The following is a 20,973-nucleotide window of genomic DNA, read 5'->3' as shown; positions in this document are numbered from 1 at the left end:
TGTGGAAAATGATGACTCTGTAGCAACACTTGAAAGAGAGTTGCGATTGAAATCGTTGAATCCGTCCGATCCAACGAGCTGAACTGCAACAAAGTGTGAGAATGAAATCAAGAAAGCGAGTAAGTGGAGCTTGGACGTCGGCAAGGGATTGAGCGAACGAGCGAGCGAACGAGTCCCCGAGTGAGATTGATCGTTTGCGGAGGAAATTCGGTTGAAGGGTTGATGTACTAAGAGGTGGTGCCGTGGGAAAAATCGTCACTCAGCGGATTCATAAATGTCGTGAGTTTTGCTCAAGATGCCCATTTGATGACCAGCACCCAAATGCATACAAGTGACCGCCGCTGGTGACTGCTCATTCGGCTTTGCGTTTCCCTCGACTGTGTCGCAGTTTCCATGTCATCTGGTTCTGGCGAACGTCCATGAATATATCGAAGACCGATGAACTCGATCGGTGGCTTCGTCAGCAGAAGAATCAACGAAGTCTCACGTGCGCCACAGATTAGAATCAAGCGTTGAATACCGGCTGCACTGACATCTACGGTGAGACTGATGTCAACGCAATCATCGATGATGACGATGATGACAGCAGCGGTCAAAGAGGCGATTGAGGAGAAGAACAAGGAACAGAAGTGGAAGAATAAAATACCCTTTTGCCAGCCGCACCTCGGGTGCACGCCTGCTGTGCGGAAAAATCGATCGCTGTATGGCTGGATGGGAAGGCATCTCCGGGCGTTCATTCGACTCACTGGAAGTGATTTTACGCGAGGAAGATCTGAAAATCATCGTAACAGGAGCTCAAAGCTGAAGATATTCCTTCCTTCCTGTTCGCACCGCAGGAGCCAGGCCAATAGCCGAAGTCCGATGGTTCGGGTCTCGACTTGGTCTCTCGAAATCCCTTCAGCGAGTGTTGGACGCGCTCACAGTCCGACTATATCGGCATCATTTTCTCATGGTCGAAGTAGGTCTGAGATCCTTCCCTGAAGTCTGAGTCGAACAACAAGCGACGCCATGTCTCGGGAGAGGCGTTCAGAGCCTCATTGAGAAAACGGTCAAGCTTCGCTAAAAGAGCAGAAAGGAGCGAAAATCCGCAGAGATGACATCTCCTCCCCGGGGTGACAAATAAATAAAATATCAGACAAATAAATGTCGCGGCCACCCTCGCGTCACTCCGAACCGCGGATATGCGACGAGCAGCTCAATGGATAGATGGAGTTCGCGTCGCTTTTCTGAAACATATCTTGTTCGAAAAGTATTAACTAACGACCCGAATTCGGATCCTGGATCGACTCGAATTGGAGTTCGCATGGAGAGGCCGCAGATTTCTCGAGCTGTCGCCGCCTCCGGCGCATCGGAGGTCCGTATGCGACCGGGCTCAGCGGAAGCTCATCTGGAACCTGGAACTGTGCCACAGAATGAAATCGAAGGCTGGTTGGTGAGTTCAACTCTAGTGTTTCTATTTATTGATTTCCTTTCTTCCAAAGCCTCAACTCTCCCCTCTCTCGTCTTTCGTTTCATTCCTTCGTTACTTTTCGCTAAAAAGGTCGAAAGTGGCGCACGTCATCACTGGGACAGCAGGGCAAGTGATGGGAGGAGGCAAAAGTCGTCGTCGTCATCATGACTATATCCCATCGAAATTCGCATCATAATAATCATCATTGTCGTCGTCTATATAAGGTTCGTCATCTTCATCATGCTCACTCAGCTCAATATTGATACACAATTGTATATGGTATTCTACAGGATCTAAGAATTACAATGGAATCGAAGATCGCTTCCCCTTGGTAGGGGCACGCACTCGGAATCCATCAAGAAATTGTTGAGGTGGTTTACTTAGGTCCATTCCTCGTTGACAAAGTGTCGTAGAAGGGATAAGGGTGACAGGGCTTCGTGGAACTTGTCGCTCCGGTGTCCGAAGCTCGTGATCCTGCTGATGACGATGGTGGCGAGGTATCGAGAGAAAGATGGTCTCTGGAGGCTTCGATTGATCCCTCGGGGAAATTCCCCTAATTCGAAGGGCTACTCGCGCTGCCGAGCGATTCTCGTCGCCATCAACAGGTTCGCCACTCCTTCCGAGGAAAGAGCTTTCACGGGGCGTCGGATCCAATTTCAAATGTGATACTTATGACAGTAAGTCCTTCGATTCCCGTCGTCGTGGATTCCATCAGGCTCTCCACTCTATTTCAAGCAAGTGTTGTTGTAACTCTTTTTATTGCATATGTACACAGAAAAGGCCGAAGTGATGGTCCGTGCTCGGATCCTTTATCGGCTCGTGGCAAGCCGGAGACTTCGACGCAAAGCATTTCGTACGTTCAAGAAACTCCTCTCGACCTACACAGTTCAAAAGAGTCCGGCTAGCGACAACGGAGACGTGATTGTGTGTGATTAACACATTTTTCTTGCTTAGAAGATGCGACTAGAGGGTAAACACAATCTCTTCCAGCTCCTATTACTTTCAACTTTTTTCGCTCCCGAAATCGTTTCTCTCCTCCTTAGTGAACTCGAAAAGTTTTGTCGTGGTTCTCCGGATCAATAGATATGCATATACTCGCTCGGACCGCTTCCCTCGATTCTGTTCCTCAATTATTCCTTCCCATCGGTGGACAACCTTCGCAAGAGGCGAGTTTCCTCTCCAAGATGTCGCTCACAAAATTTACAGCACTGCTTACGGGATCGACGAAACTCATTAGTATCGGGGGGATGGTCTCGTCATTGGGTCGACCGAGGAATTTCCGACCGGTTGGATATTTGGGCTCGAGCACCCGCTCGATCGGAGACAAGTTCAGTCGATTCCTACCATCCAAGGCCTGTGCTCGATCCTTCGATCGAGACTCGGGAACCGTTTGCTCAGCTGACGGTTGGATCATATGACGGAGTCGGTCCTCTAGAGACAACTCGATCCATGGCCTCGACAGGTCTCCGAAGATTTCGGCCGCACTCGGCAGACCACCACCTTACGCTCCGCCGGGATCGCTCTTTCAGATAGAATTGGATTTCTCTATTGCACGATGTCGTTGTCGTCTTCAACCTTGGTCGTTTCGGACGGCGAAATCATCGTTTGCGGCGCAGTCGTACTGTCCGGAGGACTTTTCGAGTCCAGACTCCGCTCCGACGTATCCGACTGGGGTCCTACAGGTGTTATGGACAGCGACGTTGGCAAAAACTTATTGTTGCTGCTTAAATGCGAAGGAAGATGGTGATGATGGTGGTGGTGGTGCAGACCTCCGCCCAACGAAGGCGGCACCGTGACACCGGGGGGAGGCGGGAGCGACATGAATAAATATTGCAGGTATTGCTCGAACGAGGGGACCAGCGACGACGAATCGCTGGCCGCGACCGTGACCCCGGCGAAGGGCGAAGCAAGCGAAGGGAAACGTGGCGTCGGTGCGGCGAACGCGAGCCCCAACGAGGGCATGGTTGCGGCTTCCGAGACTCGGGGAAGACCCTGCGCGGCCGGCGCAGGGCTCCCGGACCGTCAGGGACCCGGACTGGGACTTCTTGACGGAGGAGGTGATCCCGCGGATGAGGTCGACGACAACGCACCTTCGCAGGGAGACGTCGGACGTGAAGTATCCTCCATCGAACCTTCGCACGATGAGAGTTGGTCATCAGCCAATGAAGTAGATCCTGGCGGGAGACCCAGCGATTCTGCGGGAGATCTCTTGTTCAGCACACCATTCGTAGACTTGGCATTCGGAGCTCCTGATGCACCCAACGAGCCCAGTTGATGCTGCGAGATCTGTTGTTGGAGGAGCCTGAAAGCGAGAAATATAGCAATGCGTCAGATATTGCCAGCCACATCTCTAAATCGAGCGTTATCATTCTGCCCCGAAACTCCGTCGACTGACGTGGATAATCATCAAATTCTCACAAAAAGTCTCTCTGTTTGAATGAGGACGACGAGTCGGATCTGAGTGATCGAATCGAATTACGGAGAGCAGATTAAACATGAAGCTTCCGGTAGGATCTTAGAGACGCGCATGCGACCAAACTGTGTACAGCTGCCGAGTTCCGATGCCTTGATCCGCCATTTCGCCAATGGTGATCACGATTTCCAAAGGAAAACCTCCCGAATCGATCCTCGGATCGAATTACGAACCCGAGCGACATAGAATCTGCCGATTCCCGGAATCGACTGGGCGTTCTTCGATCGTCATCTACCTGAGCAAACGCGGATCGGAGCGGCGATAGACCGCTAGACTGTCGGTTTCCTCTTTGAAATCGAATTTTTGAGTATCCGAAATTCATGAACTCGGAAATCTCTCGAAGAGTCACCATTGCTTCCCCATTGGTTGCCTTGCTCATTCCAGCCGGGATCCATCGTCGAGAGAATAAGCGGTTCCCGACTCAAGCAGCGGCATTCCATGCGGGTCAGATACTTTTGCGTAGCTATCGACGCGCATCAGCTCGGCCTAGCGAGAACAGAATGCGCGACGACTGTGATGGGATCTGCATTGTTGCTAGCTCCTCGAAGTATTACTCGAAAGCAGCATCGACTTATCGCCATTTCGGAATCTCTGATCTGCTCCAGTTGAGCTGGCGGAGCAAGGGAACAATCGGAAAGTTAGAAACGACCGCTACGAACACTTGACAGTCCCGCGTTTTTTTACGGTGGAGGAAAATAGAAGAGAGAACTTCGAAGGCGAAAGGGGGCTCGTGTGCCGACAGCATCGCAATGCAGGCAGGAAAAAAAATGGGAGCGAACTGCGAAGCGAAAAGATGTTCCGAAGATATATCGAGGCGGCTTTGTGCGTGGAGAGACTATCATACGATCTTATTATTACCAGGGGGGAGAAAAAAAACTTGAATGGACAAATGCAGAGAACATGGACGCAGCACAGGCGATGGAGGACCGCCTTCACAGATCGTAATCGACCATTTCCAGCGTCATCACAGCGACGCGCGGTCGTGATCCAAGATCGGACCGTTCCAACACTGGCTAGCTCAATGCGGTTCTCCTTTCTTATTTATTTTTACTTGTTTGTTCTTTTTTTATCCGTCTGTTCGCTTGTCCTCATCTTATCGACAAAAAAAATATTTCATTCATTCCCGCGGAACGCGTCGAGATAATTGGAATACAAGAGGGAAACACGAGTTGAATAATATGCGCTCGTGATCCGGCCTGACAGCGCCGTCTCAATCATTCGATACATTCAAGGCTCGGAGTCCCGGATTCGGAAAAAGACGTCCAGAATCGAATATTCGCAATCAGGACTTGTATGTGATCCGAAATGAGAACACATGGGTGCCTTCATATTTCTACGGGGAACACGCCCGCCGCTCCTCGATGTTCCCATCAACTCCGTCTAATCCCAATGGCTCAGACTGCTTTGCTTTTATCCGAGCGCGCTCCAAGACGGTCAATTCCGTCAATCAGTCAAATTCGTCAATTTAGCGGTGCGGCTGCGCTCCACTCGTTCGCTGTCTTGCGAACTGGAGTCGCAGGACGAGGTCATTTCCGTTTCCTGGACTCTCTCAGTTCCTCGTTTAGTTCTCGGCTCGATATACGATCCCGTCTGATTTGATTCCCGCTCGCACTTGGTCTGCATGTTCTCCGCCGGACCGTCGTTCTCGGAGATAGGGTACGACTCCGAGAATTAAAAGCCTCGTCTTCACCACCGGAGAAATCCGACGCGGATGATTTAAAGTCCTGAACTCGCGAAGCGCCTTCCGAGGGGGCGTTAAGAGAGAGGCCGCAATGTATAATTTTATAGGTATAGCCAGCCAGCCAGTCGTCACTCACACATTCCGCACGCCTGCCCGTCCCGCTCATGGATTTAAATCATTACTATGGGAACGGACGCATATGGACAGATATCCACGCCACGCCATTCCCTACCTTATCATAGCACACCGCTGCGAGTTAGCCTGCCTGCCTGAACGCCCGCCCCCTGCCCCCCGCCCGTCTGCCCTCGCGAACACTTGCGAACACCTCTACCCGAGCTGGGAAATTATCGTCGTCGAATTTCCGTAGTTCCGAGCCCGGAACTCTTTTTATTGAATCTGAACACTGCCAAGCATTCTGCCGGTGCCTGCTTGAGGCCGTACACCACCTCGAGACTATCAGACACACATCGATGGCGCATCGCCTGCTCTCCTGTTCGACTTGGGGCAGAAATATCTCGCGAGGTACCGAACGAGTGCCCGTTCCCTTCAGGATCCGCACACAGTTTCAGACTAGGCCCGGAGGCTATAGGTCAAGCTATTCGAACTGAAAGCATGACGTCCCTCTAATATGCGTGTTCTTCCTCTCTCTCTCTTTCTCCGTCGCTCCTGCGGAGTCGCAGAGCTGGTCACCGCATGTGCTTGGGGTCGAATGCGTTCAATACAGCACATCTCAATTATAAAGCCTTTATTGTTAAAGTAACAATTTAAGGCTTCGCTTCCATGGAGGCGTAGCGGCTACGACTCCGATGGATATGGACGATAGAGATCAATAGGCAGTCCTCTAGCCGTGCACTTTATCGCACACGACCACTCCAGCTGAGGAGTCGACGACTCCAGCGTCGTTCAATGAGTATATTAGCATTGCCCTGTGACACGAGTGAATTCACAAACCGGGCGACCGAGTTGAGTAGCTACATGCTCAATTGCTCGCTACTCAACGCAGCGCTTCGATTCATATTGATCCGCCGCTGCGAATGGCTCTATTACATACATACAGACTGGTCTACTCCCTCTATTCCTCGCTGGTTGGCACTCGCGTCCTCGCTATCCCACGAGCAGCCTCACGCCCAGTCCATGTCTCAGACATGGATATATTGCGGACGCGGCCACTGCTGGCATCGCCTAAGGAAAGAGTTCGCAGCAGTCAGGTCCGAATAGAGTTCGATGATAGCTCCCGGATCAGACAGGGGAACAGATAGGACTCAGTCACGGATGTCCGAGAGAATCCCCAGCAGTCATATGCTTCCTCGTCGCCGGCATCTAATACAAGATTGGGACGACACCGAACGAGCAGTCGAGGTAGCGTATCCGAAGGAAGATCGGATCATCCTCTGACAAAGCCACGAGCGACTCGTAATGATGTCACCCGCTCCGGTTTCTCCTCAACTCGTAGCTGAATCCGCGAGGTGATATTCATCAGGGTCCGAGCCCAGGGATGAATACAGGCAGACGACGGCGAGGTAATCTGAACGAGTCTCGTTCCTCGCTCGGGAAATCTTCCTTTCTTCCCGGCACGCACGTCATACGGGGATGTGCGTTTGACGCGAAGATTCCATGACGGAGAAGAGAGGAAAGGAATAGGGGTTCGGCTATCCGTCGACGATGATTCGGATGACCGTATCTGGGCGATCTCGCTTCTCATTGAGCTTTCGTGAACATCGCAGCGGAAAGAATCCTCGGCAGGAACATGAGCATAACTCGTTCAGTACACTTCCCCCATTACAGAGGGTGGTTATGGTTTCGCGAGAAGCATCTGCCGGCTAACATAGGAGGCGATTCTCCCACCTATTTGCCGACGTGTTCTCCATGTCCCGCTTATTCGAGCGATTGTTCGCTTATCTGCTCTACCACCTCCCACCTAGATGACTGATCACTAACGATTCCGCTTTGCCGAGCAGAGATATAGACAACTCTATCGAGAGACGAGATTCTCATTCCGCCTACATAGAACTTTGCCATTGGAAAACTCTTGTTGTTGCTCGAATGCATCATTTGCTCGACTGTACCGATGCCGGTGGTCTCTATCACACGCCTGATCCGTATTGCTTTTCCAATAATTGCTTAAGAAACGCGCAACGTGCTGAGCGGCGCAAACGATTCACGGAGCGAGAAGATTCGTTTTGATAGACGGGACTCCGACCGAATGTTTTCGTCGTCGTACGTTCACCTCCCAAGAAGAGCTTGTCCATCCGAAAGCATATGCGCCGATTCCCACACCGCAAGAAATTCATGAGAGAGTGTTGCTAAATTCCTAGACAAAAGTTATCATTCACCTGAGGTGAAAAACTCCCAACGAAATTCGCGACCGAGGATCAGATCTCAGGAGCGCACTGGTGATACTACGTCGTTCTCATGGAAGGAGAACCGATTCGAGATGAATTTTTTCTTTGCGAAAATCAAGGAAATCGGGGCGAGCAGCGGCAGACGCTTTGACGCTGCTTACGGTGTGACGCAGCGAGCCCCGGAGAGCTCTTCAACGGCTCGGCTTGTTTCAATCATACTCGCAAGTTTCCAGCGGTAAGTTTCAATGGATCCTTCTCGCTTCGTGATCTATTCAAAAAAAAGTATCACGGAATGTTTAGCGGTCAGCTTTCATTGGAGCCTCCGAAGCAAACGAGCAGGCGAAACGATCACGCTATCATATTCGGAGCGGACGAGAAACGGGACGGGAGAACTGGGGAGAAGCAATAACACCGTGACACGTGTTGGAAGCTTGGTATTTTCCCAGGCGAGTAGCTCACGTCGTTTTTCCATCAGATCTTCCGCGTCCGTATCGAGATCACCTCCTTCGAGGACTCGCGCTCTTCTCAGGGGAAGATTCTGGTAGAGTTCCCGAAATCGCCTTTGGGAATCCGTGATCCTCGCGAAGCAGGTCGGGATGGGCTAAGGGTAGAGTTTTGTCGTCCTTGCCGTTATCGCCATCGCTACCGCAGTCGTTGTTGTGCGTCGAGATAAGTGGGCGGTTAGCACATTATATTCGTCATACCGACCGACGGACCGACCGCCCGCCCGCCCGCCGGTTTTGTTGCCCGCCGGCTGGCTCGATGCGAATGGTGGCAAAGACGATGGAGAAAGAATGAGACGCGTTCAGACATACGGTGCACAGAGCTACTGCGGCATAAATGAAGGGTCATAAATATAAGCCGAGAAGCAGTCGCTGTGTAATATAAGCAAGTGTTCCGTCTGGTGGTTGAGTGACTAGATCACCGATCGCACTCACGCGCCCGCCCTGCCGCGGTCTAGCTCGTTGCTGGTGCTTCTCAAGATTTATGGGCTTGCCATTGAACGACTTATTAACGCGTTCGAGAGAATCGAGGAACAACAAATCGTACCGAGCTTAAAAAATCGCTCGGAGTTGTAAGACCGATCCGATTGTTTTCGCGCATCGCAATGTTTCTGATTCACAGATAGGAAGGAGCGACGGGCTGTTGTTGAAGTCTTCGGGCGGGGTGCAGCACCCTCGAAGCTCGAATCCCATATCGTGATGTTCCGGGGAGCTCGAGGCGATGTGAGCAGGCCTCAGAGTATTGCAGTTACGCGGGAGCGCGCAGTGAGCTTGAAGAGGACGGTCGAGGGTACGCAGTCCTTTCCGCATCTAGGATGGAGGGGGTAACAACATCGACGGCAGTGGCGGCGGCGGCAGCAGCAGCAGCACGTCAGAACAATAATAATCTAATCGTCCGCCTCTTCCGGACCGCCATCGAAGGGAGGCCTCATCGTGGCGGTGGTAGTCCTCGTACCCATAGTCGCCGCAGTCGTTGTGCATGTTGAGCAAATAGCACATACGTAATTCACGTAGCATGCCAAGTAGGAGAGATTCATATCGTACTAAATGGTCGACAACACGCAGCTCCCAACCTGCCGAGTTGCTTGTCTGCCTGCCTGCCGCCCCGCCAGTTCGTTAGCGCGCCCGTCCGCCACCGAGTGGCCTACAGCTGTTTGGGCGCGCAGATGCCTACCCACACGGAGACGTGTCCGTGGAGTCGAACGGAACGACAACGAAAAGCCGAACCGAAATATTCATCATATGGGTGGTCTCCGAGCTTTGACTATTGGTATTGGTATTGGTATTGGTATTTATTTATCCTCATTTAAGTTTCTTTAAATGACACTTTCACTTCAGTGGCGAGTAGTCTCAGCGGATATTGTTAGTTTCTTCCTCCCACTGCTGTAGGAGTCTCTTGGTGTGGCGTATCATCCTCGAGGAGGGATCTCTGTCAAGTCCCAGTCGTTTCAGTATCTCCTCTTCCTCGAAGAATGCTTCGTTGCATTCGCAGATGACGTGGCCTATGGTTTCCGGTACCATTCCACATCTGACACATGTGGATTCAAGTCCCGGCTCGGAGTAAGATCTGTTGTTCCTCGTCCTCAGCATCCCTGCTCGACTAAGTGCCAGTAAGGCGGACCCTCTGCTGTTGTCATAGGGGTTCTTAGCTACCCCTCGTTCCGTCGCATTTGTCCTGTATCGGGCCAAGCTAGTTTTCAGTCTCATCGAGTCTTTCCACTTGCTTGTTTCAACCTCGCGAATTCTTCCTTTAATCGCTCTGTCGAGAATTCCGTGGAGCGGTTTTCCTTCTTGCGTGAAAGTTAACGTGATGTCGTCACACTTGAATTCACGCTCCAGCTCCTGCAGTCTCCGATATGCCTTTGTCCTAACTCCGCACTGATCCATCATATCCACTATGGCCTTCGGCCATCTGTGGTCGTGCATGGATTTCACTCTGTTAAAATATCGCAACTTACTTTGGGCTTCTCGCGCCCTGAAAGATGACCAGCCCAGTTCTCCTGTGACGAATTCCGTTGCCACTTTACTGCCGGGGACCCCAAGAGCGTACCTTCCCGCCTCGTTCTGTGCTGTTGATATTTTGTTCTCCAGAGTCCGTCTTTAGCGTCCGCGCCGCCTCCAGGGTGCGTGAAAGCGACAGAAAACGAGCCATATCCGGCGGCGATAATGGATTCGAAGGGAGCTCGATTGAAAATTTACTTGTGTTTTCGTGTGCGCGTTTTCTCCGCTCCGCTCGGTCCGCCTTGGTATCCTGTCTGAGGAACTTCAATCGGTCGATGATTTTCTACTCGTAGTACTCTGAGTCCCCGCATCGATGCGAGGCCTTGAGACACCCTTGATTCGCTTCCCGATGAATAAAAACGGATGAGCAGACTCGAACGAGACCTGGCAAAAGCGAGGGAGTTCTAAATGGGCATACTTAATACCCGTATGCATCTCCTCACAGGAATCCCTCGCGAGCTGCTATGGTTTTTGATGGATTCCAGCACGAAGATCTACGCTCCTGAAGCTCTTTTCGGCGCCCTCACCTCCACAGTGGCCTCACTGTCGGGAGATGAGCCGAGCAGCCACCCATCGAGCTCAGAGGTTCGATTTCATGTCGGACAGCAATTAGCCTCCGAAAGGTGTACGTTCCTTAGTGACTGGTGTCCATCGCCGAATCGTTCACGCGCTCAGATGTGTGCTCTGAATCCTCACACCCTGCGTCGGGTTCTTGAGGTGCCTCGAGTCGGGGGGCGTTACTGTCCCAAGATCAAACAAATCACCTTGCGATCGTCGGGCCTTAGGGAAACACGACATTCTCCAACTTCCCTGCGAGGCCCTTCCCCGGAGCAGGAAATTCCTCGAGACTATATTTCAATCAAGAGTATGCTTCGAGAGCCCACCCTCCCCTTCCCCTTCTTCGGATGGAGAGTGAGAAAAATGCTCGGTCATCCCGGGAAGCCCCGCTTCTGCGTGGAGTACAGACATTGCATGGTATTGATCTATCCCGAACGCGAGCCGAGCGGAAATGCAGGACGACAAAAATCCTGGTCGGCCGATAGTATCAATGATGCGAAGCGCACTCCTCTGTATGAGCCAGAAAAAAAAAAAACACGCCACGCAGCAACAGGTGAGAACAAGATCGACGGGCTACCCGCATAACAAATCCGTTTGTGTGGAGCCGTCCCCAGTGTCCTTAACAAAATACACAAAACAATAATCGGCCGACTCGGGTGACGAACGACGACGCCAGCGGACGTCGAAGTCTCTCACGAAGCCCGCATAGTGGTTTTCGGAGGTGTTTGAAGAAGTTCGCGCCTCATGTTCCCTTGTCACTCGGAGCCCTCATTGATCCGGTACTGATACTGCGATACTATTTGTTCAACGACCGCTAATCACATCACCATCATGAGCGACACGGACGTCGTACGGTCGAACAAGTGTTTCTTCCTTATTCGAACGGAGATCTCGAGCCTAAACAAATTATCACGGGTGGTCGATGCGTGTCCTGTGTAAGTTGCCGGCGCTCATCCGGAGCTCACCCGGCTGTTTCTTAGAACGAATCCAAATTGACGCCTCATTATCAGGCGCAGCTCAGGGAGCGAATCAACACGAATTTCCGACATCTCTGGCTTGTACATTCCTGATTCATACTCCCGAACACGTATCAGGAGCCTTCTGGTCATTACTCGAAGCTGGGAGATGTTTTTTTCTACAATCAAGCGTTATCGTCGGCGTAGGGCGGCATAACATAATGAGTAGCCAATTATGCGCATTATCCGCCCTCCATCCATCGAGAGGAAGTCCTCTTACGAGATACTCGACAGACCCAACGCGATTCGAGGGCTGGACGGGTTTGTCACAAACTGGTTTCGCGGACGAAATGGGAAGGGGTTGAAAACTTGGTTCCCGAGAAGAAACGTCTTTCCGAGCTCTCTATCGATTGGTCGAGAGGCAGGAACTCGTATGCACGCTGGTAATTGATGGATTTGCAAACGTCGAGACGCGACAACAGAAATCGATGAGTATCAGAGTCTTTCGTTTCGGAACGCGTTTCAGGTGGATATATCAGGTACGCTGGTGAAGGTCCAATTGAACGATCTGAGGGCCGAACAGAAGAAAAATCAGAAGAATCGGGGGATAATTCTCCGATTAGCGAAACAAAAGACCGGTTGAGGAACGGGATTAAGTATGCTGTTGGACAAAGTGGCATTTCAGGTAGCCATCCATCTGTCTGTTAGGTTCTCAAGAGCACACACTCACACAGCGAGCAACGACGACGACCAGGCAAGTAGCAATAGCGGTGGCAGCGAAATAGACGTCTTGTTCTGTCTATTGGGATGACTAAGCAGGATCGCGATATTGCGTGCAGGCAGGCAGCGCGAACCCACCGAACTCAGCCCGAAACTCTCTTTCTTTCTCTCAGGTGCGTCGAACAGCGAGTTTGGGTTTTCCTATGCTCGCTCGTTTCTCACTCGAACACTCACTTGTTCAGCATCATGTTGTCATCTCATGTCATGCCACTTTTCGTCCGCAATCGGAACCGATCGACCCGTCTAGGTCTCATAGGTCTCGAGCATAGTGATCAGCTGACCAACGGTGGGCTTGGCGAGGAGCTGCACGGCGGTGGAATGCCGACATTCCGACCGGATAGCTTTGTCTAATTATCGCTGCCCCGTGTGAGTCGGAAGACGAGAAACGGGGCAGACGGAATCTCGGCGGCTTTCTCTGTCGTCGACGCAGGGAAAATCAACAGAATCGTTCGGAAGCCAAATCGGGCCGAAACTATGAAAGCCGAAAAACCCTAATCCCTCTCGCTCCTCACATCCCGCTGTCTTCGAATCTTTGTCTCCATCTTGTCGAACTTCGGGAATCCGAGGTGCTTGAGCTTGTCATCTTTGTCTCTAACTGGTGACAGTTCACCCGGACTCCCGCCCGCTCTCGCTCGTGTTTCCCGTCGTCTAGCCCCGCGAGCGGCACCTGTCACCCTGCCACTGTGTCACGCTGCCCTCATCGAAGGGGGTGGGGGTTCGGCTCCGCAGGGTAAGTGGGGGTGACAGTCGGCGGTACATCTGTTGAGCGCTTGAACGCCCTCATTTTAAAACCTATGCAAAGCTAGTCGAGGGTGCTGCGCCCGCTCAACCATTCCAACCACCGAGGGCGGTAGCGGCGGCCGGGAGGGAGAGAGAGAGACCAGGCCACTGACTGAGCGAAGCGATCAGGGCAATTTGACAACGAGGCTTTGATGGGCAACAACTCGCTCGAGGCAACAAAGGTTGTCGGTGGCATGTCTCGCCAGATCTCTTTCCCATCTTGGATCGACCGACGCTCCTCGAACCGCGGTCGGTCTATTCTCCGACGAGAACGCTCGGTCTTCCGTTCTCAGTTCTGAACAGCGGAGTACCGGAGACCGGTGGTACGAACGGAGTCAAACTGGTACCACACGACCGGTATCTCGTCGTATGGTTCATCAAGCCATTCAGCATACCAAACAAGCAAACAACAAGAAGAAGGCAAGCGCGGCTCCTGCTGGGTCAGACTTTGCCAAAACAACTCACACAGAGCCGCTTAACGGCAACGGCGAACAGGACGAGAAGTCGACGGCGACGACGGAGAAATTGGACGACAGCAACGATACAACAGCAATAAATCGTCGAATAAATCTCTCTCGGCAACAAGTTCGGTATACGCCACCGCCGAAGGTTTCGGTGGTTGTCCTCCGCCGAATGTCTCCATGGGCGGCGGACGCATATCCTCCTCTCTGTGCGTATCCCGAATTCCCGGGACGGCCGAGAGCGTCCCGGAGTCGACAGGTGCTGGCCGCACGCTCAGAGACTCCGCGTGGCGCTGTTCGAGATCGCTCCGTGTTGGAATTAAGAGCGAGACAGCAGCGACGACGACGACAAAGACGAAGACGATGATGAGATGACACATCGCACCCACTTAATATGCATTGTACAACAAATAGTCTTCAACAAAGAAGCGAGATTCGATTATAGCTCCGAGGCGACCCGACGCGGAGCGAGTGAACCGAGGTGCGTTGCTTGCTGGCGGCCTGGCGGGCGGGCGAGCGAGCCAGCCAGCGGGCTGGCTTGCCAACCTGCTTGCCAAACTGACTGGATGCCGCCGGTGTTTGCTTCCTCTTTTTCAATGACTCTGACTGACAGGATCGCTGCGACTAAAACGACGAGGGGTTTGAAGGATAATTCAGAGGGATAGATTGATGTTTGAATAAATGAAGGATTAATGGGTGAGTGAACGAATGCTTTCGGCTGCTTGTTGCCGATGCGGGACTCGCTGTCATAGATGACAAATTTTAAAGGGATTACAATCGACCACGACAACTCATTAAAATTCGAAGCTACCTCCATCGGGGAGCGGCACACCGACCGCAAACTTGTAACAGGACGACTATGGTGATGATGTGCTCACTGGTTGTTCGGCCGCCGCTTCGACATTCACTCACCCTGTCTGGCTTAGTGGTTCACTAACTCGCTCGTTCACCCACCGCTCCGCCTCATTCGAGCAGGCAGTGGCACCCGTTCCGATAGAAAAGCGGTAAGAATTTTTCGGGGCCGAGCGCGCGAGAGCGGAGTGGGAACACTTTGCCTTGAACCTCCGTGAAGGGATATCATGACGGAGAAAATCTCAAGCTCGAATGTAGTGACTACCGATAGTAAAAGCCCCAAATCGAGATGACGTTCAGAAGACAGGAGGGAGAGACGTAACCGTCGACGAGGATCACCGTTCGGCAGCGAGGCTCCCGCTCTCCCCTGGAAGCGGACGACTAGACCGATGGAATCACCTGCTGACTGGGCGAAGACAAACGGATACTCATACCAAGAGGATAAGTGTTCGAGATGTGTGTAAGTAAACTTACACTATCTTCATTAAGAACGATGATACAACATTGACTCTTGTCACGCAACTGCGGATCATCTGGATCAGATACAATCGGGACTATATCAACGACAAGTCGTCTATAGCTGGCTGAAAGCAATTCTGACCAGAAGACCCGGTCCACCATGAGAGATCGACATTTTCGACTGTATACATCCTCCTGACGTAACCGGACCTTCCGGGAAGGCCCCGGATAGCCGGGAGAGTACCCGAAGATTCGAGTGAGTTCCGTTTTGATGCTCGCGCGACCGATTTTTGTTTGTCGCGGGAGACCCTCTACGGAATTTCGGGATGATTCCGTCGAAAGTCGCTCGGGCTCCGCGCAAGAATTCCATGGGCTGCTGAAAATCATCGAACGCTTCTTTGTCCTCTCTGCGACAGGATCACTTGTCGGCGTCAAAACGGACGTTTTTCGTCAACGTCGATGTTCGTCGAGAGAACAATGTTCTTCTGGCCGTAATCCAATTTGTATTTGGCTTGTTGCCGCCGCCGCCACCGCCGTTGTTGTCTGAAGAGGCTCATGGCTGGGGGTCGCGGCGAATGTCGCATGTCTAGCAATCATTACGAAAAGTGAGATGCTATCGTCGCCTTCGTGGATCAACCGAAAATCATCCTGCGCATAGAAACGCGTAGTCAGCGAGCTCTCAGCATCACTCTTGTTCGGTTCGACATGTGCAGCAGCAGCCGCGTCGGCCGGAGCGCCAGCGGCGGCGGCGGCGACGAGTCTCTGACCAAAGTTTGTCTCTTCGACTCGTCCGTAGCTCTCGTCGGTCGTGTCGCGAGCTCTGTTATCGACTGACCGCCTGATTTATCCGTAACGGATCCGCAAGCGAATCATTTACCATCGAACACTACAAGTGAGGCGTGAAGGCTCGACCAGAGTCGATGCGCGTTCAGAGCACTCGGAATTAGTTCCGTCCCTCTATTGGTTTAATCGTAGGACGGGCTCTCGGCGATCGCGTCCTGGGTAGCCCATGTCCTCGGAGTCCTGAGGTCCCGGAGCGCATGTTGTTGTTCAGAATTCGACTTCGAATTCATCGTCTATCGTCGAACTGAGGAGTCAAGTGTTCACTTGACCTCTGTCGCGTGGCGTGTCTGCAACGCGGCGCATCTGGATCGCCGTATCGAGGGTTTTTTACCTCCTTCAACGGATGGCCTCTCGAATCGCAGAGCACGCTTGAGGAATTACATCTCTTTGTAGATCCAGGCATCGTCCAGCGATCTCATTCTCGAATTGTTTCTCTCGAATACTCCTTGTATTCTTTCCAAGTTTTTTGACGGAAATTCCATCCCATCCAATTACGTAACGGTGAGAGATATGAGGATGAAAGGAGGGGCTTTGTCGGTGCCACGAGAACATCATAACTTTCGGGCATCGCGATCGTAAACCTCGGAGGAGCGGGGCTCCCAAATCTTCATCAGACATTCGGCACTGGTCCTCAATTGGAAGAAGAAGTTACAAATCAAAGCCACCAACTTACTCGGAGGAGAGGATGAGAACGGCATAGAGTTCAAAAAGTGTGACAGGGGATTTGCATTAAACAGCAGGTTTTGAACAAGCGGATTATTACATTTACTTTGGTGTTTGATTGGCGACTGATTCCCCGTGTCCGCACGAGCCCGCCCGTTCGCGAGAGTGACTGACTGGGCTGGGGAGGGTCCCAGCTGGGGAGTAAGTGCTCCGAGAACGATTGCACGCATCTAACCTTGCTTGCAGCATCCGAGTCGTTCATCTTTTCCTTAATCTACCCACCATCAACCAATTCATCCATTTCCACTCATTCATCCATATGGCGCCGACCGGGCTTAGTGGAGCACTTAGCAGACTTGTCGAGCAGATTGTTTCGACATTGAAGAGCGCACGAGAGCGGGAGCTTATCGATCCAGTTGTACGGTGAGCTTTGTTGCTGTATCCACGACACTCCCGACGACAGTCTTGCTGAGATCAGGTGCTAACAAGGACGAGGAGGGCTGGGCAGAGAGATCGCCGACCTCAATTATCCGCCGTAGTGGGCTCTTCGCGTTTCCGCTTCAGGCGTAGCGCGAACGATTCCCCCATTTGCCTGTGACGGTCTCAATGACACCGATGTAGTCAAGAGGAGCATTGTGTCGTAATCGCATCAGGAGTGGAAGATCGGGTATCGTTATTCCGACCTATCGTGACGGGCGTCAGTCTCTGCCCACCCCATAAAAAGCGGCGGCAATAGGTTCTCGTTTTTTCTTCTCTCCTCCAAGAGACATGACGAACGGACAAACGAATGAGCGAACGAACACCCAACGAACGAGCTCTGGCAGACAAACTGACGGATGGTCAGCCCGAACGGACTAGTGGTCATGACTTCGGTAGTGCTACAATCCACTCAGGTAGGCGCCAATTGATAAATGGCGTGAGTTCACATTCAGTCCGTCTGGCGGGCTGCGGCGGCGGTGCGGCGTCAGGTAGTCCATAGTCAGCTAGGCATGGGAGTTTTTTTTCTTCGACTCCGCCGCTGCCAAGGAGCGGCGGCAGCGGCAGCAGCAACATTGCTAGTTGGTCTCTGTATACACAATAATATGATATGGCCGTGTGTGGTTCTGGGCTTCAGTGACGGCATTGTCAACTGAACAGACGTGATCGGCGTTTCACGTGAGCGTGTCAGACTTCATGTTCAACGAGCCAGCCCATGCCCTCCGTCCTCTCGCGCTGTTCCTCTCGCTCTCTTGTCTTTCTCGCCTCTCATGTTCGAATTTTCTCTCGTTCCAGCCTCGTTCCGTCCCCCGTCTTCCCTAATCAGCTTTTCCAGTTGGCAGAAAGCGCAATATCCGAGACGTGTTCTCGTTTTTCAACCTCTTGACCTTCGCGTGAATTCTCTGGGCTGGTCGATTCTCTCTGCGAAACTCCGTCGAGGGTGCGAAAAGTTCCTCGGTACCCTCGGTGAATACGTTAACGATCACCCGTTCGAGGGCTCGAGTCTGATTTTTTCGGGAGTCGGAGTTATCCTAAAATACCCGCAGGTCAAGGTTCTGACCGAGTCGGGAGTACACTCTTGTCAGATGGGCGATTAGTCGGAGTCCCGACCCCGCTAGTTGGAGCCCTCCGATAGTGGAGATCGGGGAAGATATCTGAACCTTTTGATTTCCGAAGTTTAATTTGAGGTAGTAACCGCATCCCGAAACTCGACCCCTCTCCGCCGTGGAATAAGTCGCTTCGTGCGCTGCTCGCGTGGCCGCCGCTGCTTCGTTTGCTCCGCTCTGAAACTTTTCAGTTTAAGTCTAAACTTAGCCGGGGCTCGATCGCACGGCTCGCTGTCATTGTAGACCTCGCGATGGTCGCCGCTGCCGTGCACAGGCCGTTCAGGAGCGAATCCCGGCCCTGTGTTCGCTCTCAATCACAATTACGGTCCCCGGATAAGGGTGTAGAGAGTGAGCGAGCATTCGATGCGATGAAAGAGGTAACTCAATCAAGGAGCTCTGCTCATACAGACATTTGAGAACACATTCGTACACTCGAACCTCTGCGACGCGGTAAGTGTTGTCCGTAAGTGCTGAAGCCTAATGGGTGAGCTCAAATAAAGCCGTCAACGAGCCCATGATCAAGGTAAAGTGAGCGACTCATCGGGATTTCGGGAAACACACAATGCGTCGGAAACAGAAACTTCGACGGCCGGATCCGAGCGTCGCTAAATCGTCGATACGGAGTCGGACGCAGGCTGTATACATTCGAAGTTGTTCTTCTACGAATCGAGTCAACCATTTACCACCGGGTATGATCAATCTTCGGCGGCCGATCTCTTCGTGCGAGTTTCAATTAGCAGCTGTATTTGTTCAGTCGAGCATTCGTGTCGGCCGACCCGCTCGGTCGGCCTCGTATTCATTCTGTGTTTCTGCTCCTCCGTAGCCGTCGTCTTCAGATTCATCATCCATTTCAGCGTATTCATCATCGAGAAGTGCGATGAACGCGTTGACGTCGAAAACGGCGGCTCGTATCAGATTCTCACCGAAAAGGTGACAAAGGTCCGACGCGCTTAACGAGGGTCAAAACACTCAGGTCTCAGGCTCGCTTCCACACCCGCGAGGTATGCCGAGACAGAATGAGCCGAGGGAGGCTAGAAGGAGTGACCGAATGAAAAAAAAAATTTGCGAATGTCCAACTCGGAAAAGGAATCCATGAGTCTGTTGAAGATGGAGACGGACGCGAAGACGTGGATCATGAGACATGTAGTCAATGTTTTAACGGCCGGGAGGCATTATGATTTTCTGGCGAGCAGGGGATCTATTCATGAGCTCAGGAAGGGGGAGGGGAAGATATCGCGAGATAGTCGATATGGCAAGGATGTGAACATTGCAGGCGAATCGATTGTTGGCGCCGATCGGATAGAGTCTGACGGGCGGGTCCGGGAGGCGACTTGCGTAGTTCCGCAGAGCACATCTGAGACATCAGGGGGCGGATGACGACCCGGCAGTTAGCTTCTCCATGAGGGCTGTCCATTTCGCTGGCCGCGACTCATGGACTCCAGCCCGATGAGATCCCCTGAGAAATCTTTCGGAGTCGAGGGCGCTCCCAATAGTTCTCATCTGTGTAGAGGAATGGGTGACGGATCAATGTAGACCGAGGAGATGGAAGGAGGTCTCGACGATGCGTATTTTTCCCCAAAATGATTTTTGCGTGAACGAAGTGCAGTCAAGAACGACATAATCTCTAGTACACAGGAACGGTTCCACATTGCGCACCGGCTCGGACATGACTGGAACGAGGACTTGAATTAATGGCTTGCGTTATGAATAGATTGCCGGACGACCGCTTTTGCGACGACACGTTTTCACGATGCCCGAATGAAGGGAATCAAGCCTGCGAAGTAATAGGCTATTGTCACAAAAACACATCCAGTCAGCAGAGCGACGGACGAACGAGCGAGCCAACAGAGTTAGACGGTGTTGCGTGCTGGGAACCAAGTTCCGTCGGCGGAAAATACGTCAGCGGCGACGTTTTTTCTTCGGTTCTCCTGGTCTTCGTCTTCGGGCTCGGTGCCGTTGTTCTTCTTCATGATCAGCGACAACTCGTTGTCACTCTTCCGAAGACGTAGCATTGCGCTTGGTGGGTAAAAGCTGGCAAGGCCGCCGCTCACCTTCCGCGACCATGTTCTGCGCTGGCTCTTCTCGGCGATCATCGGCGCCAGCCGCTGTCAGCGGCCGAAGCCGAAATTCCTCACCGTCGTTGGCGACATGTTCTGACGACCTGACAATAATATGATGCGACACGCAGCTTAGGTATTATCATGGCTGGTTATCGACACTCAGAACGCAAGTCTCAAACAAAGAGCCGCGTCGTGGACGCTTCTTCCGTCGAGAAGTCACTTCTCGAAATGTAGTTAGACGCGATTCGCCTTTGTTCCGACTCTGTTGACTCGAATCATGTACGACGCACGACAGCGGAATCAGTCGAAGCTCGCGGAGATCCGGAGAGGGGAAGTCCGGAATTCGGGCTTCCGATAGACTCCACTGTCGAGCTTCAGTTTGCAGCCTGGACCGAGGGCTTGTGAACCTCGAGCTCGAACGTTCGGACCAAGGTTCATAGCTTTAAACTGGCAAGACGCTTGAATGCTAGCCAGCCCCGCTTGTCTGTTCCGCGATCTGTTTGTCAGTCATTCAGCTCTCGACCGAGC

General features: G+C 52.3%; 1 protein-coding gene across 1 annotated transcript in view; it reads right to left on the bottom strand.

Annotated features, from left to right (window-relative positions):
- Positions 1-3,472: 3,472 nt before the first annotated feature.
- LOC100905735 (homeobox protein SIX6-like) overlaps positions 3,473-20,973 on the bottom strand; it is a 31,844-nt gene continuing 14,343 nt past the window's right edge. The window contains exon 2 of the mRNA XM_029112394.1: positions 3,473-3,752. Coding sequence (XP_028968227.1) covers positions 3,473-3,752 — 280 coding nt within the window. The remainder of the gene's footprint in view (positions 3,753-20,973) is intronic.

Source organism: Galendromus occidentalis, unplaced genomic scaffold, assembly GCF_000255335.2.
Source record: "Galendromus occidentalis unplaced genomic scaffold, Mocc_1.1 scf7180000077497, whole genome shotgun sequence".
Classification (NCBI taxonomy): Eukaryota; Metazoa; Arthropoda; class Arachnida; order Mesostigmata; family Phytoseiidae; genus Galendromus; species Galendromus occidentalis.
Note: the sequence above shows the minus strand (reverse complement) of the source record. Positions and strands in the feature narration are given on the sequence as shown.